The 27,011-nt window shown below is 36.3% G+C and overlaps 1 protein-coding gene across 5 annotated transcripts in view; it reads right to left on the bottom strand.

Annotated features, from left to right (window-relative positions):
• Positions 1 to 27,011, bottom strand: part of WDR72 (WD repeat domain 72) — a 209,292-nt gene that overhangs the window by 111,063 nt on the left and 71,218 nt on the right. For 4 of the 5 annotated variants that reach the window (XR_014957601.1, XM_085588730.1, XM_085588729.1 and 1 more), the window contains one exon: positions 4,528 to 4,626. The exons of the other annotated variant lie outside the window; for it this stretch is intronic. Coding sequence is in view for 3 of the 4 variants with exons in the window: in XM_085588730.1 (XP_085444856.1) it covers positions 4,528 to 4,626 (99 nt within the window). In the remaining variant the exon portion in view is untranslated. The remainder of the gene's footprint in view (positions 1 to 4,527; positions 4,627 to 27,011) is intronic. 5 annotated transcript variants of the gene reach the window in all.

Below are 27,011 nucleotides of genomic sequence, written 5' to 3'. Positions count from 1 at the left end.
CTATGTTCTGATTAACAGCCATAGAGGTGACACAATGCTGATTTTAAAAATACTTGTCAGTGGATGGAACAGTGGATGGTAAGTGAATATTTGATGCAGTAATTATAATTGCCTGATAAGATAGTCACACTTTTAGTGCTGTATTTTTAAGCAAAGTGGCTAATGAGAATCTGCTATTCTATATGTATTTTTATTCCTATTTGCTGCAGTTCTGCCTTTCACACACTATTTCAGGGACACTCAGAAATCTTTCCCATTTTTGTGCCAAGGTCTCTTAACAGGACAAGTAATTAAGCAAGACTTGAAAACTGCTTGGATTTTCCCTATTATCTGTTATGCAGTCAGAATTACATTCTGTCCTGGAAAGTGAAAAATTGAAGAGAAAGAAAATTCAATATGTGAAATGGTTTTGGAATGAAAGGATGGGAGAGATCATGAGCTGCCGAAGGGACCAGCAGAGACTCAGGCAGAGACTGTCTCATACTAAAGACCATAAGCATATATGGGTTTTACTATTTACGTGGTTTCTATCCAAAAGATGGAAAACACTATACTTTCCATCTACAGCTTCCAATTCAATCTTCCATTAGTGAGGCTCATTTTCCCTCTATTACCAAGTGAAGTAATAGTTTATTTCCTACTCTACTGCAATGTGTCTTTTGGGGAAAATAAGAGGGAAGAGGCATCTGTGTCTACATGGTTTCTTGTGACTTCAGCTCAAATCTATTCCTTTTTCCCACAGGACCTGCACTTGAAGAACTGTCCTTAGTGGGACTACCCCACATATGAAAGCTAAGACATCTCAAGCTGTGTTTAGTCCCACTACAATCCTCGTAGATTCTGACTAACAAAATTCAGAGCATTTTCAATCCCCTCAGGAACCATTTCAAGCAACTCCCTTTGGACAAGATGATCTGCATCTGGGGTATAAATTTTCCACCACTGTTTGTACAAGAAAATTCGGCTGAATATCTCAGACCTAGAAGTCTACCTAGCACATCCATGGACACTCACTTTCAGCTTCTTTTTCAGTTTCCTAAAATGTGGAAAATTTGTCTTGTAAAATGGAAAGCTACTGGGAATATTTATTTAACAAAAGAAGCACTTTAAGTGATAGTGAATTCTTTAGGGGAGATTGATATGACTAAAAGTCAAGTCCTACAGAAAACTGTTGCAATTCTTATCTGATTATTATGTTCAAGGCCAGAGCAGAGACAAATTTGAAAAGCCAAGGCTTTGCATGTCAAACAGGAGTAGTCCTCAGCATGTGGGGGAAAATGGCAGTGATAAACCTACTATTAGGCATCTGGGAGAGAAGCCCAGCATCTCCTCTGTGTGGGGCCTAAAATAGAGAGGAGCCACTATCACAGATAATGGCAGCCTGTAGCCACATGAAGAGAGAAACTAAAATCTATTTCATTTAGACAAGAAACTGCAGTCTGATATTTACCTGTGTCCATCACTTGTGAAAAGTGTTTACTGTGAATTATCCAAGAGAAAAGTGCAGGTTGAGGGGTTCCATTACCTATCTGAGAGTAGTTCAGATCACACATTAAACACAAGAAATCACAGGTAAATCTTGGATTGGTGTCTTGGGTAGTCAAATGGATTCCTGCTATTCATTTAAGTATCTGCCTGCTACAGTTGCTGGAGGCCAACACGCAGAGCAGTGAGAACATGTGCAGATAAAATGCGAAAGTAAAACAAACAGAGTAAGCTTTATCTTCATGTGAATTTTGAAAACAAAGATCACTTTGGAAATAAAGCTCATTCTAATGTCAAGGAAAGATACTGCACCTTTTAACACTGAAGAACACAACATACAGATGTGTTAATGGCTGCTCTACAGCCTTCCTGAATCTGGCAGAAGTAGTAATAAAGAACCCTCTCTAGAAATAATTTAAATTCCTTCCAGGTATATTGTCATAGTTTCATCTTTTCCTCATCATAAGAGATAATAAAATAAATATATTTCTTAACATCACTTTTGCACCTGTGACAACATCTTGTAAGTGAAGCACAAGAGTCTCTTTATAGATTTATTAATAAAAACTTAAAAGTTTGTAAGTTTGTCCAGACTTTGGATATGTGTGAGAGATATTCTTAAGTCACAGGTTTCACCAAATGAAATGCTGACCTCCTAAGCATTCTCAGGTTCCATGATTCAAAGTTAAAGCACCTGAGAAAATCATAGCCAACTGAATGTCATATAATTGTTTCAATGTTTGCTCCTAAAAGTAAATTGTAAGCTTTAAGTAAATGTATTGTGTTACCAAATCTTCCCTTTCAAACAAGCACTTCTGTCAGAAGTGTCTTAATTTCTTATCACAGAATTTCATCCGCACAAGGAGCAATAAATAATTCATGTTCCTAGCTCTTTGTTGTGTGTCCCTGAACTGCACAGAGCTGGAAGGCTGACAGCTGTGTCAGGACAAGCACCAAAGATCTGACATGACAAGTGACTAACAAGTTTCTTTCAGTCTATAGTGAAAGAAGACAATGGCATAAAGTGCAAAAACGAAATCCTGAAACAAAATGAAACTGTTTCTTTCTCTTTACCTAAGTGTTTGCTATGAGCTTATTTCCGACCCATAACCTCTGGTCATTTTATAGTACTGCCCAACCCCCTTTACTCCTCACATTCGCCTGGCCATTTACGCCTGTCCACGGATCAATATGAGCAATTCTTGGAGAAATACGATGTCTCCATGACAACCAAGCCACAAATTCTCAGTGGAAAGCAGTGAGACCAGTAGTGAAATCTCCTGAGGTTTTCAGACCTATAAGACAAGATGTCTTAAAATGCAGGAATGGACAGAAACAAAAGCCAGAGTAATTCATTGTTTATTACTAGTTTAATGATGTCAGATGGGCCGATTGGAACTCAGTTTTTAAGTTTGGATGCTTTATCAACATGTATTTTTGCCAGTCAATATTCACCTCCTGAAAGCCTTTTATTCTTTCCATTACTTCATAGATATGCAGAGTGAGGAATTGGATATGTAAGTGCCCATCCAAGCAGGCACACTTTGCCAGAGAGAATTAAGGCTAAAATTAGTGTTATCTTTAAGGTACATTAATTCTCCCCTGAATACTGTAGTGCCACCCTCCTTTAATCTTTCCACACTTCAAAACTGATCAAATCTTGGACAATCCATATTTTGGCCCATAATTGTTGCTGAAGTGACTACAGATGGTTTCTTAAGGAGATACTAAACATCACAGATTATCAAACCTGGCTCCTTTCTGAGTAGATTACCTATTTCTTTCTAAATCTTATGCTGGTTTCTGCTGGACAACATTGAGTCCAAGTCTACGTGGCTTTAAAATGAATAGAGATTTACAATTCATTGGTTTCAATTATTGTAACATATACTGCTGTTCATTTCTCTGGAAAAGATGAAAAGGGAATGTAGTTCAAATCACATATATGACAGTAGTTGAACTCCCAAGGAATCTTGGAAGAGTGGAGTGTGCTGAAATATAATCCCCCAGACATGGGTCCTATCCGGGTTCTGAGATGACTTAGGGGACCTGACATGGATTTCAGACTGCACCCTTTGACTGAAAATTAAATCTCAGCAGTGTTCCTTGGGGAAGGATCAGGGGACTGTTGGCAGCTGCCCCCTGTCAGCACAGGCTGCAAGATTTGGAAATCTCTTAACTAAGCTGACAGGCCGCAGAGACGATGAATCAAAAATATGATACACGGATCAGCACACAAAGATGCAGGAGGGTACAGAGAAACCAGATAAAACAGGAAGGAAAATACCAAGTGAAGAAAGATGTTTAACTCTTTCACTAATGAAGACTGTGTGCAGGTTATGTGTGTGGTGTATATGGGTCAAGCTCACAGTTTGCTTAAAAGATCTTGGTATTTAGTCACACAGAATGTTTTTAATCAGCTGTGACTCGATACAATTTATATTTAATTGTTTCCTTTTGGGATTCATTTAATAAATTTTGTAGATGTTCCATAACGAGAAAGATAATGAAACTACATGAAGATAAATCTTTCGGTTACCAAAAAGGATGCACTTTATGGATGTTCCTGTATTTAGCTGAATCAATGTTAAGAGTCATTAAAATGAAATAATGATTGTGAGCTGATTTAAAGGAAAGAATCAAGCTATTTAATGCCACCAATTTGCTTTCCTCCAGAGATATGGTGTTTGCATTCAGCTGCAGTATATACAGTACTTCTAATTTTTCATAATCCCACGCTACCTTCAAAGGGTCAGACATTGTACATATATTAAGTAAGCAGTGTAGTCCAAAAGTAATTATAATGAACTAGTAGTGTCAGCTTTCTTTTTGGTCATAAAGCCTTTATCCTTTCTCAGACCTGAACTCCTGATGAAAGAGGAAAGGATAACAGCTCCACACTGTGACCCCTGGAGGTGACCATTAATTTGACATTGCAGCTGCTAAAAAGGAAACAGCATTACAATCTGCTTTTTTTACAGACCCAAAAGCTGTGTCAGATTTATCACTTGATACTTGTGATTGTCTTTAAATGCCTCTCACCTGGACTCTCAGACTCTTCCAAGACACATCTGTCAGATGTATCCTCCACATCTTGGAAGTTTTCCGAGTTGGAGCTCTTGTCATGCTTCAGCACACTGACTGGAGCAATAAGAATAAAATACAGATGGAGAAATGTAATGTATGCAGAAATCAACACTTCCTGGTTTTCTGCAGAGCCTTCAATGCTGAAGACATAATTTGTAAACACAAATAATAGATTGAAAAAAAACCCCAGAAACACAGACTACTTATAAGCAACCACAGGACCCCTCTGAAGCAGAAAACCAGTTTATCTTACAGAATCCTTAAAATAATAAATTAATTAAGAAGTCATAAAAAAATGCTTGTCTGTTTCACCAAAGAAGCCAGTAAACAATATAAAAGATCAATTAGATGGTTTTTTAATTACTGGAGTCTTTCAGCAGGGAGAGAAATGGTGTTAAGTTTTAAGATGAAAATATGCTGCATACAACAAACTGGAATGTGTAAGAAAGTTACTGGTAATTCCAAATGGCAGTGAAACCCAGAATGAGTTGCAGTTTAAAGATTACCAAATTTGTTTACATGTTTTACTTAACTGCTAAAAACATTTCAATTTCAGAGCATACAAATATTTCCAGGGAAACAATTACCTGTCTATATATGACTTATTAATTCACTTAGCTTTTGAACAAATCCCACGTAACTTTTCCTGAGGAGAAGAGAGGTGTTTCCTGTGTCAAAGTACATTTCCCTCTCTTCTGCTTCATATCTCTACATAGAGCCACAAATACAGTTTGAAGTACAATTAAAAGTAGTATATTATAGAGTAATAGCACAGTAAAGACTAGATCTTGATTTTTCTGTCCTGTTAAAATTCTTAGCTGATCTTATTTCCTAAGATAATAGCAGTGGCTAAGAAAACACTTTTTTTTTTTGTATTATCTAGAAAACTAAGCAAAGTTCCAAACTTCTGGGGCACAGGGATACCAATGGCTATGCACAATCTTCATGTTCTTCTGTCTTCTTTTCAAAAGAGAAATTCCTTCCTTTTTAAATTTTGATGGATTTTTTTTTTTAGCCCAAAGAATATTTGCTGAAGGATTATGTAATTTAAACACCTATTTAAATTTTCCAAGATTAAGTGAATCGGCAAGGCCTCAGGGCAGTAGTACGCAGACATGAGGAACTCAAAAGACACATATTCCACTTCAGTGCTCTGTGCTTTCCATGGGTTTGCAGCTATTGATCCCAGGTCACCAAAAGGTTCCATCATTCTTGACTCCTGCAACTACACCGAGTCTGTTTGAAGCAATCAGGGCTTCAATACTATTGTGGAATTAGAAGCTTGAGAACATAATAATTAAACATAATAAATAACAATATCTATGATAATGACACCATGCATTTCATTTGAAAAAACAAAAACCAATAAATTTTGCTTAAAAAGTTTGCCTTGGATAGCAACAAATCAGTACATAAAACTCTGCCCAGGTAAAGCAGGAAGTGTTGACATGATAATCTGCATGGGGTGAGTTGACACTGAAGAACAATTACAGTAACAAATAACAAATGTTCTTTTTCACACATAAAAAATCTATCATATATAAAGGAAGAAATGCCTTTAAAGATATCTGTGCTTTTCTCCTTTTACAATATTTAAATAATTAAAAAATATACTAAGTGAAGATTTCCCCTTCGAAAGAAAAATTGGAATATACAAGTATTCATATTATATTTAAAAACAAAATAATTTTATGCCAAATTTTTAGAACACTTTTTTCTAAAACAGTTCTTCATCCAGTGTCAGCTGCACTGTGCCAGTGACAGATTGAGTCATTACAGCTGCATGAATTTAAAAGTCAGAACTACCCTGAAGAAGAACAATAGGAAAATTTCCAACAGAGTACTCTGTGATGAAATAGAGAAAATAAAAAGTACAGCTATGCCTTTGGAGAGAAAGCAAAAAATCACAAGACCTGTCTGTTTTGGTCTAATAGTAGTAGTAATAACCAAAAATTCAGAATCAGCCTTTCAAAATGAATTGTGCATTTTTACCCCATCAAGAACTCTCATAGTGAACCCAAAGAGGGAAGACACTTCCACAGCACCAGAATCAGTCCCAGGTAGGAGCTGGCAGAGACTTCCCTTTCTGGAAGTCTGTGCTGCAACTGCCTTGAATGGGACTAAAACAAGCCTGCTCAAGTGCTCTGCTCCTTCCTAGGCCATGTCAGCACAAGTAAGATAACTCAACTGACCAGCTGGATTTTACAACACAGTACTGAACAATGTTCTTAGTGAAGATACCAGATTCAGCTGACAGATAAGTCAGAGCATAACAAATAAAACCCAGCCAGAAGCAGGTCCATACACAGATGAGGTACCTAACAAGGAGGGTGTGATATGAACAAGAAAAACAAGACAGGACAGCAAGATGCTTGAACAAAGCAGAGGATTTCCAGTTGATGTATCTGAGCAGATACTGCAGAGATTTGGGGAAATCTGGGAGAGGATAGAGTCATTAAAAGCAAAGAAAAAAGAAAAACAAAAATGAAAAGAAAAGGAATGACAGGCAGAGCTGTTAGAGCTGAAATATGCCGAAAAGCATGAAACACTTGCAGTAATAGCTAGTCATTAGGAACAGTTTAAAGGGAATGGTAAGCAGGGGTGGAAAGGTTTTTCATGGGGACAGAGAGACAGAACTCTGGACAACTTGTACCAAAACAACTGTCCAAGAAGGAACTCCACAAAAATGTGGGGGGGAAGTGCTTGTTTCAGAAAACCAGGAGGCAGGCAGGGACAGGCAGGATTGGGTCCCTGGTGAAAGTAAGGGAAGTCTCCCTCAGCCCTGTCACCTGCTCAGAAGTACACACACCTCCCTAGGCAAAACCAGGCAAATAAACTTCACAAGACCCTGGTTTAGGAAGTTACATAATAAGTGCATGCAGTGAGCAAGAAAAGGGACCACGGCAGAGACCTTCAGATCTTTCTTTTCTGAAACATCATGTTATATGCTCAACTGGAAAAAAAGGTTTCTTAAAAATATCATAGAAGAACAAAGGGAATTGAAAAGTTAAAAATAAGGAAAGTACAGTCTGGCCCAAATAAAGAGTGAAAGTAAAAATGGCATTATATAATCAAGGAAAAATATAAAAAAATCTCGGCACTAACACCTACTTTACTGCATGTTCTCTTAGGGGAATAGGATTTTATTTACAAATATCAATAGGATAAATAGTGTTCTGAATTGCTTATACTGAGCATGATGATGGAATTTAAGTTATTTAAACATAAACAGTGTCATCTTTATTCAGAAGACACTCTGTCCTACTTTGGGTTTAAATGGACCTTAAAATTACTTTTGCTTCCCTTTGAAAGGTAATCTCTGTAGTCAAAGTTACATAAATAGAGTATAAATGAGCCCCAAATCTACGAGTCCTAAGCAAGTTTAAAACCATTTCTGATATTTTAGCTCCAATAACATTTTTTTTTCTATTCAGTGCAGTGTCATTTCCATTGTTACATGGACAGTAGAGATTACCTTTGTTAGTATGGAAATAAGGTAAAAGCACATATTTCATTGAAGCAAATGACCTTGAACTTAGCATATAAAGATGATATAAATCTTCATTGCACAGGATCAATTTTGAGAATTGTAGAATTTTTTTTTTCTGTTGCCTCTTATTGAGCTCTTAGGAATTGTTTACTGAACTTGATACCCATTTTCTTACATTATTGAAACAGAAAATTCATTAAAATAGATATGGGATTTAGAATAGTAAAGCAATGTCATAAGATCATAGAATTTAATGAAACATTTATGTATCTAGTTTCAAAATATTTAATACAATTCCACACAACAAAAGCAAATTATTTCCAAAAAGATATCTGCTGATCAGTCTTTAAAGAGCAATATTTGAACAAACTGTTGAAGTTGTTCTCTGTGAACATAGCCTAATCAGGAAATACAGCAACGACTCACCATGGTCATTTATTTCTGCATGTTTAGGTTGAAACTCTGAAAAGCCTTGTTCCACTCTGTAAATATCCTGCACTAAAGTTTAAAAAACATGCTCTGCATACCAATTTTTAGAAGGCAGACACACTGGAGAAAGAAATTTGCATAAAATAAAACATTTAGCATTTTCTGATAAGACGCCTGTGTTATTGATAAGGTGGATTAGTGACTTAAAGACAGTCTGTCTGCAGGGAAAACAAGAACTTATTTGTCATTCAAAATGACTGGATAGGGCAACAAAAATTATTTTTCATTTGAAGATGTTAGGCAAGCGAGGATACAGGTGATAAATATATTTAATGTTCAATATGGAATACAAAGCAACCTGAATCTAAATAAGACTGCATGAAAAAAAAAGCTCTAAAGGCAAAAACAAAATGGTGGTATTTTTTTTATTTTTGTAAATGGATAAAACATTTGTGACATTGTGCTGCAATGTCACTTCTGAGATGTTTGGCTTCTAAAGGCACTTACTCTATTATACCTAAGAAGCTTGCTGGAGCAATAAATGCTTTGAGTACTATTTTTAAAGCACATTTCATAGATATCATAAAAATATAATGAAAAGTTTAAGAATAGCCATATTTGCTGAGACTAAAAATTATCCAGTTTAAGAGTCCAACAACCATAAAATAATACTATATCAGAAATTTCTCCTGAAGTCCAATCTGAAACTCAAGGAATTAAAAAGAATTTTTTTCCCCTCCTGTAATAACTCACAGTAGATTTCTGTTTCAGAAATTTCCTCAGTTTTTCCTTAAATGTGGAATTTTTGCATCCTTTGCATCCTACAGCCTAACTCACTTCGACATGGCAAACTCCATAGTTTTCTCACACAGGAAGGCATCTCATTTGTCTGTCTGCCTATTCCCTGTTGGCTTAATGTGCAACTTCTCTAAGAAAAGGCACAGGTATGAGGTATGGCAGCAGTGCTGAGCACAGCTCAAGGATCACTCAAAGGTTTTCCAGCTGACACTCCCTGGTATGGTGCTTGCCTTTGTTGCCACACCAGGAATGCTGTTGACTCATACTCACCTTGTGATCCAGATTCTTTCCTGAGAAATTATCTTGCTTTTTCTTCCCCATCCTGTCTCTTTGCAGAAGATTAATCCTACCTCAATCTAGATCCCTGTCCTCATCCTTATTGAATTGAACCATATTTTCTTTCTAGGCCATTACTCAGGCTCTAAAAAACCAAAAATTCATTTCACTGACAGAAGACCAGTCATTTCATAAATTTTAGTGTAATTTGAAAAAATCTCCACAGATGTATTTAGTGGTCATTTAATTGAGAATGGTTGGTTGTTATCTTCTGATGATTAAATATTACACTGGCCCAGTTTTCATTAGATTTTAATTAAAAAAAAAAAAGAAAATATCAACCTAGAGAAACACATTATTATTCTGAAGTGAATGCTGCAGTAAATGGAAGTTGAAATAAGCCGGTATGGAACCAGCCAAACTGGAAGGTCTTGTAATTTGAATCCATTTCAATGAACACAGAAGTAGGACCTGATGGCAGAGCTCAGTTTGCAGAACAACCAAGCCACGTGCTTGGAAAGTCTGAGCTGGCTCTTGGACTTCAAAGGCACCTGCAAACAGAGCTCGTGCTGCTCACCAAGTGAATTGCAACTAAAGAACATTTTTCCTTCTATATGTGAGAGAGGTTTTAATATATCAAAAAACCCTCAAAAGTCCATTTTCTTCTCTCCCTATGTTTGTGAGGGAAGCATTCCTCCAAACAGAAAAACTAAAATTTTCAGTGATTCTTTTCCCAATATACCTTGAAGTTTTATTCACCCAGAGGGACTTCTCTACTTCTCTCAACTAAAATATAATGGCATGTAACAAATTATGCTCTCAAAGGACATCCCATTTTTGTTTCATTAGTGCAATGAAACATTCACTCAATTTTAAAGCAGTTGTCTTGATCTTAGTTGTGATTTATAGCATATTCTGTCCATGTATTCTGTGTAGTATATATTATAAAACACCTAACTAGTTAAATTTGTCTCTGTGGGTTTTGCTGCAAGAAATAAAATACTTTCCCATAAAATTCCACATAGCCTCCAGTGCACAGCTCTGAAGCACAACCTTCTGTAAAACTTAGGAGGATTTTAAGAAGGAAAATACAACCTCAAACTGCCTTTTATTAATTCTTCTATTGCTATATATTGTTTCTTCATCCCAATGTACTCTCTGGATAGAAAGCCTAAATTTCTCTTTTCCAATTTCCCTAAGTGTTTCTTTTAATCAAACATGATGTAAGACTGAATTATTTGATTAACATTATTTATCTCTCTCTTTTTTTTTTTTCAACCAGTAATTGGGAGACAATAGGGAAGAAAAAATGGTTACAAAATTAGTAAAGAAAGCCAAAAACTGCTAGTTACTAGATAATCAGTCTCTTTTTAAATTAAAGCATTTCCTCACCTATCAAATTTCTAAAAATATCACAGAATATGCTGAGATGGAAGGGACTCACAAGGGTCATCAAGTCCACCTCCTGGCCCTGCACAGCACCATGCCCAAGAATCCCACCCTGTGCCTGAGAGCATTATTCAAACTCTTCTTGAACTGTTTGGCACTCTGCCCACCTCCCTGGGGAGTCTGTTCCAGTGCCTGGCCACCAACCACCAAGGATGATGAACCTTTTTCTAAAGATATACAGCAAAATTTCCCCTGGTTTCTGTACATTAGACCAGTGGTGCTGCAGAGCACACAGCACAGATGTGAATCCTAGCACTGTGTCTGTAGCACCTACAAAACCAACAAAGAAATACTTCCTTATTTTTAAAATTGCATAATTGACAGCATTGACATTATTATTTTCATGATAGTAGATTGATTTGGTATTTAAATATAAAATCATTAATCAGGAAGCTTGTAGAGGATTCTGGTTCAGTCCCTTTCTACAGAGAAATTATTGCTGTAGATTGCATCAATTTGCTTTTAAAGCCAAAACTAAACAAAAGTGTGCAGCACAACACATGACACTGACACGTCCCTGTGCATAATATGAATGTTGCAGCTTTTATAGTTTTCCCATCTCTCAATCAAAGCTGTCCAAATAGCTTAATCCATGGAAAAAAAAAATACACAGGGCCTCTTTATTAACCTCTTCTGGCCAGATTATTGTTATTCTTTTGCATTATGGCCTTGGAGATGTATTACTGATAGGGAGGTAAAGCCAACTGCAGCACAGCATGACTCTGCTGAATGGCTGCTGTAGGAAAGTGGAAGTACTTATTTCCAAGGCATTTCTGTGATGCTCCCTACTGTTAAAATGTTATCTGACTTTAAAAGATTTTCAGTTCAATTGTAAGCAATAAATAAACTCAAGCAGTACAGAACCGTATACTGAAGAGTTTCACTAGCTGGTCAAACAGGCATTATTCCAAGAAACTAATGTTGTATAGGACTGCTTCCTGGTGGCTGAGACCCCTGATTGGCAAAAGACAGTGGACTTTTCAGTCAGCAAGCTAGTTACCCATGGATGTGGCTCAAGGCTGACACACAGATTGACTGGTTCACACTAATTTACTTCACACAGATTCCATTTATCTCCTAGAAGATCCCCTGGCAGCAGCTTATAATGGCATATCCTAGGATGCCTGCCTGCATGAGTTTTTAAAGCGGCAGAGCTTGATGAATCTAAGTCCAGAAAACAGTTCACAGATTGAGGACTAGGTGCAATCAAAAAACATCAAGTAGCACAGCTGGGACTTGCTAGCTTGCTTGACTGGTTTGAGCAGCTGAGCATTAACTACGCTTGCTTTCCTGCTGGCAGCCCTGTGTCACTAGGACAAATCGGAGCACTACCCGACAGAGGAGAGAAGAAAAAAGGAAAGGGAAAGGGAAAGAAGGGAAAGGAAGGGAAAGAAAGAAAGGAAAGGAAAGGAAAGGAAAGGAAAGGAAAGGAAAGGAAAGGAAAGGAAAGGAAAGGAAAGGAAAGGAAAGGAAAGGAAAGGAAAGGAAAGGAAAGGAAAGGAAAGGAAAGGAAAGGAAAGGAAAGGAAAGGAAAGGAAAGGAAAGGAAAGGAAAGGAAAGGAAAGGAAAGGAAAGGAAAGGAAAGGAAAGGAAAGGAAAGGAAAGGAAAGGAAAGGAAAGGAAAGGAAAGGAAAGGAAAGGAAAGGAAAGGAAAGGAGCACAGATTGCATGGCTACTATTTACAGATGCAGGAATAAACTCATTAGAAGATTTAGTCTCTTTCCAATCCTAGGATTATTAAAGTAAATAATGTACTGTTACAAAATAATGTACGTCTTGAGGCTTTAAATTTGGAAAATTTTCTTTTGGCCATCATGACAGTTCCTAGGAAAATGACCCGAATGAAACTAAACTTGTTCTCATTTCTTATGGAAAACAAAATATATTCAATGTACAATTCATGTACATTGAAAAATAGTTACCAATATAGTTGATTATTCATTACAGGAATGTGAGCTACATGTCAGTGCATTGCCTTGCCCCCACAGAGAACAACAGACTTCAATACATGCAAGTTTGTAAGCAGTATTTTTAAAAAGACTAAAAATAAATGACTAAAAATACAGTCTTACACTCTAGCTCTGCAAACTCAGATAGATAGAGCCTATTCTAAAAAGTACTTCTAGAAAGGAAGGAAAAATTAGTATTATCAGAGAATAACAATTGACAGAAAATATATTATGAGAGATCCAAAGCACATTTAGTACTTAGAAGGTTAAAGACTCAGCTGTAGTGCTAGTTGATGAAAAAGTAGGATTAAGGCTTTAGTATGAGTCTTGACATGATCATGTTGTCTGCCTGCTGTCTTAAGCTTTGAAAAACAGCTGGGATCATCTTCTTATAAGCTCCAACTTAAAGATGTTTAAGCAGTTCCAAATCCAATTAAACAGAGGTAAATATAAGGAAGGGCCCTACTGAGCCAAATAATCTTATTTTTTTAATGAAAACCAGCATAATTGCAGGTTACACAACTCCTTAATCTCACTTTAAACCTAACAGACTGCTGCCTTACAGTGCACATGGCAAGACCAGTTAACCCAAGCATTCTGCATTGGTGCGCTTAATTTTTGTCATTATCCTTTATTATGTTACTTGTAATCCTAAAAGCCTATGAATGTGTCCAGGTATTTGGCAAGGATTGTACCTGGATATACAGGGATTCCTCTTCTAAGAGTAATGGATTAATTGGATAGCATCGTATGACTAGTAGATGGTTTTCAGTGAAACTGCTGTGCAGTTTTTAATTTGTGAACTCCACTTCCTTCTCCTTCTGTGCCCATCCTTTAAACAAACTGCCTTTTTGAACATTAGCAGTGTTGCTGGAGTCGCCTATCTATTCTCACCCCTAAGGTGACAATGGATTAGCAATAACACTGCCCTTTGGAGTGGGCTGCTTACTAAAATCCTCTCCATAAAAATTAATGGAAGATATGGAAATTGTATTTTTCACAGGGAATTGCATATTCAATTTAAAAGTAGCTATCTTATGAACATGACCCAATCAGACTATGATTACTTAAAGGCTTAGAGAATTAGACCCTTTATTTTCCACAGAGTCAAAAGATTTTTGAGGTGATCATACCGTACCAAGATATGTATTTTTAACACTAATACATTTAATACCCTAAAAGCAAAAAACACACATAGGTAATCCTTCTACTTTGTCCTATAAATATGTACAAGGACATTCTCCAAGGATGAAAAGGCAAAATCTCATCAGGGACTACTTCAAATACAAGCTCCTCATGTCGGTAAGAGCAAGAAGGAAATTTAAATGATCAGGAGCAGACTGTTTGCAGTAGTTCTGTTACATTATGCATGATTCTTGGTTGCACAGGATTTAATTAATGATTTCCAGTTACATGGCTAAGACTTGTAGTGAATTGCTTTTTAGGGCAGCAAACTAACATCACACACCATAATTTTGTAGTTTTTCCCAAACACCAAATACTAGAGGTTGCTGTCCTCTTTGTTATTTTGTAGCTGGAAATCAGTTTTGTATATATAGGCAATAATTCTGGGCTCTGTTACAGGAGCATGAATTTAGATTAATTTCAAGACAGTTATTTTTCTGATGCAACTTAGAACAAAATTTGGTCTTTGCTATTCTCTAAATTAATGAGCAGTATCTGCTGCTATATGTAAACATCAGAAAGGTGCTTGTTGAACTGTTGGATGATACATAATTATATTGGTAATGAACGTGGATCATCTGCTGCAGTTCCCATAAAGCAGACATGGTTTGGGAAACAAGCTGTCCACTTTAAGCACGACTGGATCTATCTTCAGAAAATGAATATGACACTTCCTCAAATGAATAGATAAGCAAGAATATGTGAGGTACTTAACAGGTAAAAGATTGCACCTTCACTTACACTCAACCCTATTCTTCAGGCTATCAGCAAGACCTATCAGTAAGTGAACAAAAGAGGCTGGAGCCTCCCCTTTGAGACATGTAACAAAGAGGCAAGACAGATACCACAGGCACTGCCAAGAAGTTGGACATCTAAGGAGGTGACTGACAACTGTCTCTGTGCTCCAGAGGCTGTGTGAGACCACATGTGCGAAGAATTAAAAAGCATGGGTCCAAAAAGGGCAGCTGATCTGCCTTGCCAGGTAAGGCACTGTACAAGATCACATTCTTATTGGAGTTAGGGACCATGGTGGGATAAAGAGCCAAGGAGTAACACAAGCATGAGCTTCTCCATGAGCTCTTTGATGCATTCAATTGTTATGTATATGTGAGGCAGAAATTATCTAGATTGAGAAGTTGTGGGATATTTTTAAAATGTCAAATTCACTGCACTTTGCTTAAATATGGTTGGTCAAATGTAACAGGAAGATGCTGCTCAATGCTGCCAAGCTGAAAAGTCTGTAATCAGATTTGTTATTGCTCACTTTCAGCATAGGACTCAAGCCTCCAGAGGTATGAAGTTAAAAAACAAAAAAATAAAAGAAGAAAAGTGTTCTTTCGGTTCTTTTTTCACTTGTTCCAAGTGTTAACCTTTTTCGGTGTTGAGCCTTTATTTCTCAGGAAGAATGACTGGATATAGCAATAATTGCATACTATCACTTTGCCATATGAACTGGGATTTTTGGGAAAGAAATACACAAAATACCGTAAGATTTACCATAAAATTATGAGGGTTGGTGAAACATTACTGGCTGCATTTATATTACCATAGCAGCCAAATCACTAATTAGAATTTGTTTTTTCATTAATGTCTGATCATTAGTTTCTTGTAAATTCTGAAAATAATAATTTCTGCTGCTTTTTTTATTACATCTTTTCAAAAGTATCTGGAATATCTTTATTTAGGTGTTCTGGAACTTAAGTCTACTAGGGTGTTGTTTATTTGTGCACATATATATTCCAATTCACACATAGAAAAGGTAGGTATATCCTGACTATTGGGAAATTATCCAGTCCTCCACAAGAAATTCTGTATGGAAGTGTCCTACCAGTCTTCTGTAGATACTTCAAATTGTATTGCTGGCATACCTCTCTTTTACTGGTTGATTTGTTTCTATTTCCTTTCAACTATCAACTTGTCTGCACATTCAGAGGTGAATCTAGGGACAGTCATATATATCCTTCTCTATATGGAAGGATAAAAACAAATTTAGTGTTTCAGGATACAAAACTGCCAGTTCAAGAGATCACTGAAGGCTGCACTCCAGCCTGTAAGATGAGTGAAGTGGAAATGCCAAAAGGGCTTCTGCACAAAAAAGGTACAAATGTGCAGCAGGACCTTGACTGCAGTTTCAAAAGCACTGTGCAGTGGCTGTAGCATAATTAACAGAAAGCACAGCAGTCTTGTAAAATAAATCACAGAATGCTCACTCCCTTCTTCACCTCTGTGTTGACTAGGTGCACTTTTATAAAAAGCAAGAGCTGCTCTTGATTTAGCACAATCTGAGTTTGGCCAAGGTGACCGAGATGAAACAAGCAGTGTAGAAATTCTAATGGATATGTGTAAAGGATTAGAACAGATACTGTAAAAGTAAGAGGACTTTCCATGAGTACGTTCAGAAAGACAGAAGAGAAACTCACTTGTAATTGACACTCAGAAATCTGCTTAATCTTTTCCCAAATAACCCGAGTAAATTCTGAGCTTCAAAACAGAGCTTCAGACTTCTTATTCCAGTGATTTGAGACTGCACAGTAGTAGCACCACAGCGTTAACTGCTTTCAATTGTTAATTAAATGCACAGAGCCCACTGAAGCTCACAGGCACCCCATCCTTGCACATCTTTTATCACAAATGACAAACACAGGTGAACCTCTAGCCATAAACTGCTCCCATAACCCGACGTTTTTTCCAGAGGAGAATAGCCCACCTCTGGCAAGAGAGCTCCACATTTTTACATTGATACAGAATTGCAAGAACTCTTGCAGCAGACTGAAAAAATACCTACAGTGCATGTGGCCTGTTGGACTTCAAGAGGGTGCAAACAGATCTACAGCTGTGTAAGGAAATAGTACCTAGGAGTATTAACTTACTTAGAGACACTATTTTTCCTAGAAAATATGAAAGGCTAAAAACAGATTGAAATAATTCTTACAATGGAAAATATTAAATTCAGTATTAAAAAATTTATATCAACAGTTTTTACCATACTGTGTTTCTATAAAAAACATTACCTCTATCTACCTGACACCTTTATAGTTTCATACACAGCTGCTACTTCAGGTTCAGAGAATTACTGATTTAGAGCTAAAGGAAAGTGAAATTGTGGTTTAGAAGAACAAATTACTTGATTTGTTTCAGCTCATGAAGACAGCTACAGAGGGTATATGAACAGGTAGGGCTCATTTTCCTTCTTGTATTACTTTTTATTCTAATAATGTCACCTTCTAAAAAGCAGATTTTTTTTTTTTCTTTGAGACTGCACCCTCTTTTTGATACATATTTATAGGGAGCTTCACTTACCACTCAGTGTAAAGACAGTAGAGGAATTCTCCTTTCTCTTTGTTCATTTGGTTGGTGTTTGTAAAGACACGTCAATCTCTGTCCAGTTAAATGTTTGTTAAAAGAGGAAGATGAAACTTATTTTTTCATTAATCTGTTAAGTACTGGTTTCTATGTACTTTTCTGCTCATTATATGTCTGTAATTATTACTGTTGAATTGCTCTTCCCTTTTAACTAGAGTATTACTTTCTTTCATCCAGCAATTGGATGGCATTCTGCACATTTCCTGAACCTAAATTTTAGAACCTTTGAAGTGTTTTAAATTTGGTTCCTTCTGTACACAATTCTCCTGCAAATTATCTTTCATGGACATGTAGCATTCATAATATGCATAAGGAAGAATGATGAGCGAAAGAATGAAAATGTCTTTTTTCACTTTCTAAAGTACACTAAGATACATGCTCGAGTGTTTCACAAATGTTAAGACAGTGTTTGTCACACAAACTACTGTGAATATTTATTGCACCATGATGTTTTTGTTTTGTTTTGCATGATAATAAAGGCCAGAGTAGGACCCAGGGTTAACTCGCATATGGCAGCACATGGCCATGTTTCTAGAAGATTCAGAGGGAACACTGAGAACTCTCCACACAGCTCATCTGTACAAAAAATTGGGAGCACAGTGTATAGGTAGAAGCAAACAAATATTATATATAAAATTACAGAATACCTGCAAGATACAGACATTACTTATGAAGAAGAGAAACTCTTCAAACAGTCACAGGGCTAAATCCTGCATTTCATTAATACCAAATGACTTTAACTTCCAGTTTAAAACAACCCAACCACAAAAACCCTAAATGTGCCATCAAGACTGTAATGAGTACAAGACTGTTCTTAAAGCTAAGGAGTTTGTTAAAAGGACTACTGCACACTGTTACAACTCTCCCCACAAAAAGCAGACTTTCAGCTTACCATAGTTAGAAGAAAACAATTCCAACCAAATGTTGAAGTCAAGCACACCTTGACTTCTTACCAGTATACATATTTTTCTCTTCTACTAGAAATACCAAAAGAGAAGAGCTGATAACCTTAATAAAGACTAATTAGTGACAGAGCTGCATTTATAAAAGTGATTGAAACACCAGAAATACAGTATTTGCAATTTGAGTATCTACTTGAATACAGATAGTCAGGGTTTTTTAATATAATTTTATCACTGCTCTTTCATAGCAATTTTCATTTATGTACATATGATTGGTCATATTTAAGATAGGTACAAATACTATTACTTAAAGAATTTATTTTACAGCAGCATTTGAGAAACCATAAATTTATGATAGTATTACTAGAGGAAATCCATTCCTATGAAAGCTGTATATTTGCAATACATTGTTGAAGTATATATTGCATTAATACTTCACTGTGCTTCTAAGCATTAATATAGGTTATTTGTTTATCACTACGTCAAGGTTATTCATCATATGCAGTGTCAGAAAGCACAAGCTGACATCTCATATTGTCTGCTTCAAGGGCAGGACCGATGTGACCTTTGGCTCCTTCTTTTAAAAAGGATGAAATCATTCCAGAGGGATGATGCTGAACTGCACAGCTCCCTTTAAGAATCAATCTGCCATTTATGGTTTCCAATTTTCCATACTGTAGTATGGCTTGTTAAGATCTCATGGCTAATTTTCTCTTCAAAGTTTAGTGTTCTAAAATTCCCCAAATGTGTTTCCTATTAAAATGTCACTTATGCTTCCTATTTTAATCATCACAGAATTAAAATTTCAGATCATCAGTTCTTTTTAATTTTGCTAGGGTGCTTCTGGATTCTGTTTAGACTCACTGTTTTTTCTTTCCAGATTCTGTTAAAATCTCCAAGAAAAAGTCTTTGTATTTATTGACTTTTCTTGCTTTACCATGTTTCTAAGCTTTCCTGTGCTTAACTGACACAGGTGTGCAACTGATGATAGAAGATACAGTTACCAGTGAAAATACGCCAGAAATAGAAACTGTTATAGGTAACCGTCAAAAAATATGGCAGTGATAAAAATTAGATGTCATCTGTTAACTATGGAGCTCTGTCTTCAGCTGCCCCTGTATCATGCCAGGGGAAAGCAGATGCACAATCAAATAATGAGCTAGATGTGAAGCTACGTGTGCTATTTCACAAGGATGACAAGATGCCTCCATGGTCTTGAAACAGACTTATTTGTACAGGCAACTCCTCCAACTTCATCCACCGCAAAGTGAGTACATTTTTGGAGAGAAAGGATGAGATTAACGTGTATTGGTAATTTTATTATCTGTGCGTGATACTGATTTCACTATAAAATTCAACCAAGGAGAATGCAGCATTCTTTGACCTAGCTGATAAAAGGTCAGAAAGCAATTTTGAATAATAAATGAGACCTGCTGACCTCATGACCCAAGTCTGGCAGGGTCAGCAGCAGCCCTCTCACCAGATGCTGATGGCAGATATACAAACGCAGACAGCTCAACTAATGAGCCTTCCCGGATAAAGGTTTTAGATCCAGTGACATTTAAGTGCTATGCAGTATATAAAGTAAACTTACAAATAATCTCTGCCATAAAAAATTAAAGGGATATTTACAGTGAGGTGCAATATGACATACTTTGTAATCTTGACTACAATGATTATTTTACTGCTTCTCCTAGGTGGCCATTAACCAGAAAAAATAATACCTGACTAACATTTCCTCTAAGGTCTTTTCACGCTTGTATGGTTCCCATTCAGTGGATGTACTTTGTAAAGAAAGACTTTCATAATGCATTTTCTTGGCACCTCATTCAATAAAAGTCAACAAAAATTACTTTTAAGACAAGTTTGATTTTATTTTATTTAAATTCAAACCAACATATTTCTTCCTAGGGAATAAAAGACAAGTTTAAGGTATGCAAGACCAAGAACTATTTTCTTCTCATTGCTTCATAAAGACTTCCACACAGAAATGAGTTCACGATGAAGAGAGAGAAGTGTGCTAAATTAATTCTTTTCCTGACCTTATATTTCACTCTGAGAATGTCTTACTCCATTCCAGATCCCAGAAACCCTGAGTTTCAACTTCACCCTGGGTGCTGGGTCTGAGATCCATGAACTATCTCATTCCTCAGGTATATTATGGCTGCTTGCTTGAATTTGTAGGAATATAACTATATATTTATGTTCTGCATGAATTAGCAGTATAAAGCCAAGTTTCTAAATATAATTTTTGAGATATGATTCGTAAGAAAGGTAATTGATTACATTATCTTCAACTGCAAATAATTCACTGTGAATACAATTAACTACAGCAACCACAAAAATTAGCTTTTCTGTGTTTTTAAAGTCACTATTATTAATTCTATGGAAGATGTCTTTTAGCCACTTACTGAAGTCTAGAGACTACATAAAAAATGCTCCAGAAAATTTATTCTGATCTATTAAATTCTGTGTTCCTTTTCACAACTACTCTTAACTTCTACAACAACTGGTGTTTAAGAACTTAGAAAAATTAAAATACTAGCTGGAGATGGAGGAAAAAATACTGTCCAATTTAATTGAAGGGGAATCTGAGACACTAGGTTACATGAAGAAATATTTTCCTTTAAACTTTAGAAAGTTTCAGCCTTTCAATTAAATTGCATTCCTGCATGGTCTTGAATTGTGAAAAAGGATAAAGAATGATTAGTTGATTTAATTTTCTCAAACAATAAGTATACTTCTACAATATTATTTCCCATTTATCTCCTCTTTCAGCTAACCAGCTTTTAAAATTACATTTATATTGTTAATTTCTTTTTGCCTATCTCTAAGGTGTCCTCTATTTAAGCCATAGCTTTTCAGAATCAGTAAAAAAGAACATGACCTCTCCAAAAGGCCTCCCAATCAACGTACATAACAAATTTGTAATATTTGCAGTGTTATTTACATTCTTCTTATATCTCCACAGCACATCAGCTCTTCTGAGTGCCACTGTACAACTTTTGACTGAAATGTTACATTTCAGTCTGACATTTATAGATGGAATTTACCTACCCAGTGGTGACTGGCATACCACTAGGGAGAGAGCATCTGTATCCTTCTGATCCAGGGGCTGCCAGGAGCCATTTAGATCTTTTTAATCAGTGCTGATTAAGGCAAGTCAGATGACTACCCTCAAATTTATCACTGCTTCCAAAGACCTGGTAGCCGCCAGTACCTCGGGTAGCTTGCGCAAGGGATTGTCTGGGCCACTTGCCTTTCCTCTGCACTTGTGAGGACTTTGCAAGGGGAATTACACACTGTCTCTACATAATCTATCCCAATTTTTCACTGAGTCAAGTGTGTGCCCAGAATACAATTCTGGGACTTCAGCACTATGTGTAGATACCAATTAAACTCATTGTTAGTGAACCTAGCTTCTAAATCTTAGTGCATTCATTTAGGGAACCAGTAACAGTAACCAGCTCCTGCACTCTCAGCCTGCATGCAATTGGAATACAATTTGATTACAAATAGATTAAATTATAAAAGTTGCTCAAAAATCTGCCTGTAGCTTTGCCTCATGTATTTAAAACAGCAGTAGCTTCCACTACCAAGAAAGACTTTCTTACTGCATCCAGTGTATCAGTAAAACATACTCAGTCTTGCTGCTTTCATTTCTGTCTTGCCACTAGACAATTATGTGTATTGTTGTGAGTCTGCTAGATTTCCTTAAAAACATTACATTCAATCTGCCTTAAAACAGCTTCTCCATTTCATAGCTATGAGAGTACAAATATTTTTGGAAGGGTTGCTCACAGTAGCTTCATACACATTTTCCCCCAACAAAACACTACAAAGCTGTGCATCAGCAGAACCTTCTGCTTAGCAGAGTAAATCTTTCATTACATAAATCAGCTGGACTTATGTTAATTGTTTACTGGTGAAATAGTGTGAAGTAGAACAGTGCAATCTGAAATTAGATTCAGGGTTTAGAGATACAACTCTTAATGAACACCTCAACATATAATTGAAGAGAGAGGAGGACTCAAGAGATCCACCCAGTGGGATCACCGATCAGCAGAAATTCCATTTAGCTTTGCCCAGCAGGAGAAAACAAATGCAAATGATAGAGTGGATCTCACTATAGGCTTGCAATGATATATGTATGGAAAGGAGAATCAGAAAAAATACTGTACCCAACTGGTACTGTAAAAACAGGAAACAATTTCCTTACAGAAAATTGTCCTAGATAGGTAATACACACTAAAATTGTTAAACAAATCTAGCTGTGTTTTGATGTACCCTCTGCCCCTGCACCATTGAAGTGACAGCTAATGCATGATGGGCTACCCTTTTCCACTGCTTGTCCTGCTTCTCATGCAATACAACACCACCATCCCATTTCATTTTTTATTCTGCACATTTATGCTGTGACTACATCCACCAAAGGATCCATTTTACCTCTGTACTCTAAATGAATAATGTGTAAATTAGTACTGTTCACTAAAAATCAACATGCTTTTTAGAGTGTACAATATTTATTCTTCTTAACCTGGAATAGCATATTCCCAAAAGCAATTAACGTGTCTTATGCTCTTTCCTGTCCTTCTCCTAAAATCACTACAAAGAAAACTAGAAATTAGATCTTCATCTTGGTACATTTTATCCAAATACAGGCCAAAAATCAAAGCCATAGTTGCCAGCTTCCTAGCAAAATTATGCTTCAGAAGAGCCACTTTCATATATTCCAGAACAGTTTCTGCAATCTGTGGCTTTCATTTTCTTTTAACTAATTATATTTTTCCCTGAAAAGATTGTTTTAGTCTGATTCTGAATGTGTACTACAGTTTCTCAACTTGAATAAACTAATCAGCTGTGAATTTACAAAGTAGAACTTGCACATTATCACAGTAATAAACATACTGCAATTTTTTTTTTTTTTAATTTCAAAGAAACAGTTTCTTGCCTATAAGCTCCAAGATGTCTAACAACCCAAATCATAAAGCTTTTAGTTGTATTCTTGTTTAGGACCTTAATTACGATGACAGATTTTACAAGTGTTTTGTCACAAATCATCATATTTTCTCAATCCTTAAACTGCACTTAATTTCAGTCTTCTCTTTTGAATTTCACTTAGGACTTGCTCACAAATCAGAGGCAAGGAAAAACTGGTCTTCATACATACTTGTCTAAAAAAGTATTAGAGATTTATACTTCTTGTTCATACAGATTCCCTTTAATTTTATTCTTTATACTTGGCAGCTTATCCACTGAGTAAAATCTAGTTTTCTATGAGTCCATTGTACGCAGGGAAGCTTTCAAATGCTACCATTGCCATAGGATATTAGAAAAAAAAAAAAAAAAAAAAAGAGATAATCAGAGACTCTGGAATAATAATGGGTAAAAAAAAATTGTTTCTGATGAAAACAATTAGTTACAAGCACTACGAGTTGAAATTCAGTTCAGTGTTAAAGAGACAGTTTAGAAGCACATGGTACATTTATCACAGCTCCACAGACAAGTTATTGAGCTGTCTGTGAAAAACAGAGCCAAACAGGAAAGCTTTCAGCAGAAAGCAGTGGTTGAGGTCCTTGATTGATAGAGTTAGATGATGCAAAGCTGTCTGATGGCCTTTCTGCAAAATAAAGTGAAGGAACTCAAGGTCTTTCATGACGATCTCTGACCACAGATGAACAGCTACTTTATTACAGCGCAGATTGAGGTTGCACCTTAGTCCATATTCTGCCACTTTTGGATGCACACGGTTAACTTTACCAACAGCCCACTGTGTTTAACATAAGTGTCTGCCATCTTTATACGATTCTAAAAGGGCAGCAGATTGCAGCAGTTAGAAACTTAACCTCTTTTATGTTTAACTGTGGCAATTGAAAAAACATGAACAGTTTTATCACAGGGTTCTTATTGCAGTGATAGGGCTGATTGTTCAGGGAGAAGTGCCTCATTTAAAAGATAGCAAAATCCCTGCTATGTGTAAGAGCCAAAATCTACTTGTGCTGCATCCCTCAGAAAGGAACTAATTTAGTTTTTCCAAAATGTAAATACTATCTTCCTAATGACTTGAGGGTGGTTCCATTCTTCACTGATGTGATGCTACAGATATCACAGAATACACCTTTGCAGAGCCTGAGGATGATTACAGCACATTTACTTTAATCAGAAATTAAAATATTTATCTCCATGTTTGTGATATTTAACAAACATAATTTTTTAGGAAAAGATACTACACTACCTGACCAATATGAAGTACTTGCAGCCACCTAAACCATCCTGACTTTTGGGGCACATTCACACAAGATCACTGACTTCACAGTATGAATTGAGGATATTTTGTCTGGGGCTCTCACAGCTACCTGTGATTCACACTGGCTAAGGCTGTACTGCCCGTTTTGTTTGGAAGTCCAACTTGGATTCAAATACTGTGACACAGTCACTTCTCTGCTTCCTGCATTGACTGACACTTCTGATTTTAGAAAAGCAAAAAATTCCACAAAGAGTTTTTAGAGTACATGAGTTTGACTCTGGGCTATATTTTAATTAAAGTTCCTATTAACTTAATTGACTAATGGAGTTGCTAAAACACCTTTCCAGAAGTTACTCTCATTTGCTCTCTTCAACTGTCCTTTGAAGAAAAATTATGTTTTCAGATATTTAAAGTCCTTTCTCCTTAATTACATGTCTCTTTCCTCATTGACAAGGCCAAAGTAGTGTCCTGGACTAAACAATTGTTGTAGGCTCCTTCCAAATGAACTATTCCAGTCTAGTGCAATTTATATTTGAAATTTATTCTCGCAAATGAATACCCTTGCATTCATTTGCAGACATCATTCTGGGGTACTCTCTCAGCTCTAGTGCTCCACTGTGAGCATCCTCAGAGCAGAACAAGTTACAGTAAAGCAGTGAACATCTCTCCCCAGGAAGTGTCTCAGTAAGCAACCAAAGTGTCACTGACTGCAGAAACCTCAGTTCTAACAAGGACAGGTTCACATATTCAGACACTGTCTACAAGAATTACTCAGTTTTCTAACGTTCTGTTCTGCAGTGATGAGTCTTGCTAATACCAACACATCCACTCTCCACGTCTTTGACAGCATTGGTTTTAAAGTCAGTGTTAATCACTACTCCCCAAACTCTTTTCCTCAGAATAGCTTTTTCCTTCCATTACCTTAGTTTAATATTTACTTTAGAGGCTGCTGCCTAAATTGTCTGGTTATGGAATTCAGTGTGTCATCTATCAAAGGACTGACAAGAGGAAGCCTGCCCTGAAATTCTGACTTTTGAATTCACAGAACTGCCTAGCTCCTTTTTCATGGTTGAAGTGGCATACAGATACTATAACCTATGTACTCAGCTTTCAACTCAGTTATTCTACCATTTTTACAATAACATACACCAGTAGTACTTTCAAATTGTAACATTTTAAACATCTCACTTGATATTGTTTGGTTGGCTCTATTCTGATTGCTGAAAGAAGTGCTGCAAGTCTTGCAGGATTTTTATGCAAAATGAGATTTAGAGTATTATCTATGCTTTTCCTCCTGTATCATATAAAAGACTCCTCAGCACAGTACCACCTAAAACTTCCTAAAAAGGAAGATGCTCTCAAATTTCCTGAGTTTGATTAAGGAATTAAGAAGAATAAGAACAACACTGAGTGTTGTCAGTAGAGACAGGCACTGGAAAATAAAAAAAAAAATATTTCAGTCTTAAACTTTAAACTGATGTTATGTGTTTCTAACCACAAAACAGTAAACTTCTAAAGCATTTAATATTATCTCAAAGTAGTTATTCCCTCTGATTAACATTAGGAACACTATGTTTTGACACACTAGAGGCTGAACTATGAAAACGATTGCTTTATTATACCTTGGTTGCGTAAGTTCAATCTTGAAATAAAAAACCCTTTAAAAACAAAACACCATGTCTGATTCATATAAATAAAGGTGTTTTAAAAACATGTATTGACTTTTCCATGTTATTAAGCTTTTTAGATGAATCCAGTTGTTAAATGGTTGTTCTAGTAACTGGCCTGTCATCTGGAAATGTTCTTAGATTGTTTTTTTGACACAATGTCCCTGCAGAAAGTTGGGCAGTGTGACACAGAGAGCACAGGTTTGCCTATCACACTGATTACTTGATGTAATAGTAAGCAAGCTTAAGTGAACTGTGTGTCTTCAATCTTTCCAATCACTTAGGGATGGGCACCAGAGGATACCATCCATCATCCATGGCCTGAAACATATGGTGCATCAGCAATCTTAGGCTGACCTAAATGATAGTAAAAGCTGCTATGCTGTTCACAATAAGGAATTGTTGTCCACTGAATTACAGGATTGTGATTAGATTGCTAACATGGCCAACTTGATGTATAAGTGAAGTGTCTAGGAAAGATATTCCCTAGGATGCTTTGAAGATTAATTTATACCCTTGAAATGTGCACCAATCACAGAATGAAAAAATATGTCAAGGTATTTTTCTTGTGAACAAAAAAACCACTGCAGTGTAACAGCTATTAATTTATTTTTGGCAGTTTTAGCCAACAGAATTCAATAAACAAGATTCTTAAAGGTTTTTGTTTCGTTGCAAGGTTTTTAC

Source organism: Lonchura striata, chromosome 10 (genome assembly GCF_050655825.1).
Source record: "Lonchura striata isolate lonStrDom1 chromosome 10, ASM5065582v1, whole genome shotgun sequence".
NCBI classification, from domain to species: domain Eukaryota; kingdom Metazoa; phylum Chordata; class Aves; order Passeriformes; family Estrildidae; genus Lonchura; species Lonchura striata.
This window is presented reverse-complemented; position numbering and strand designations above follow the sequence as displayed.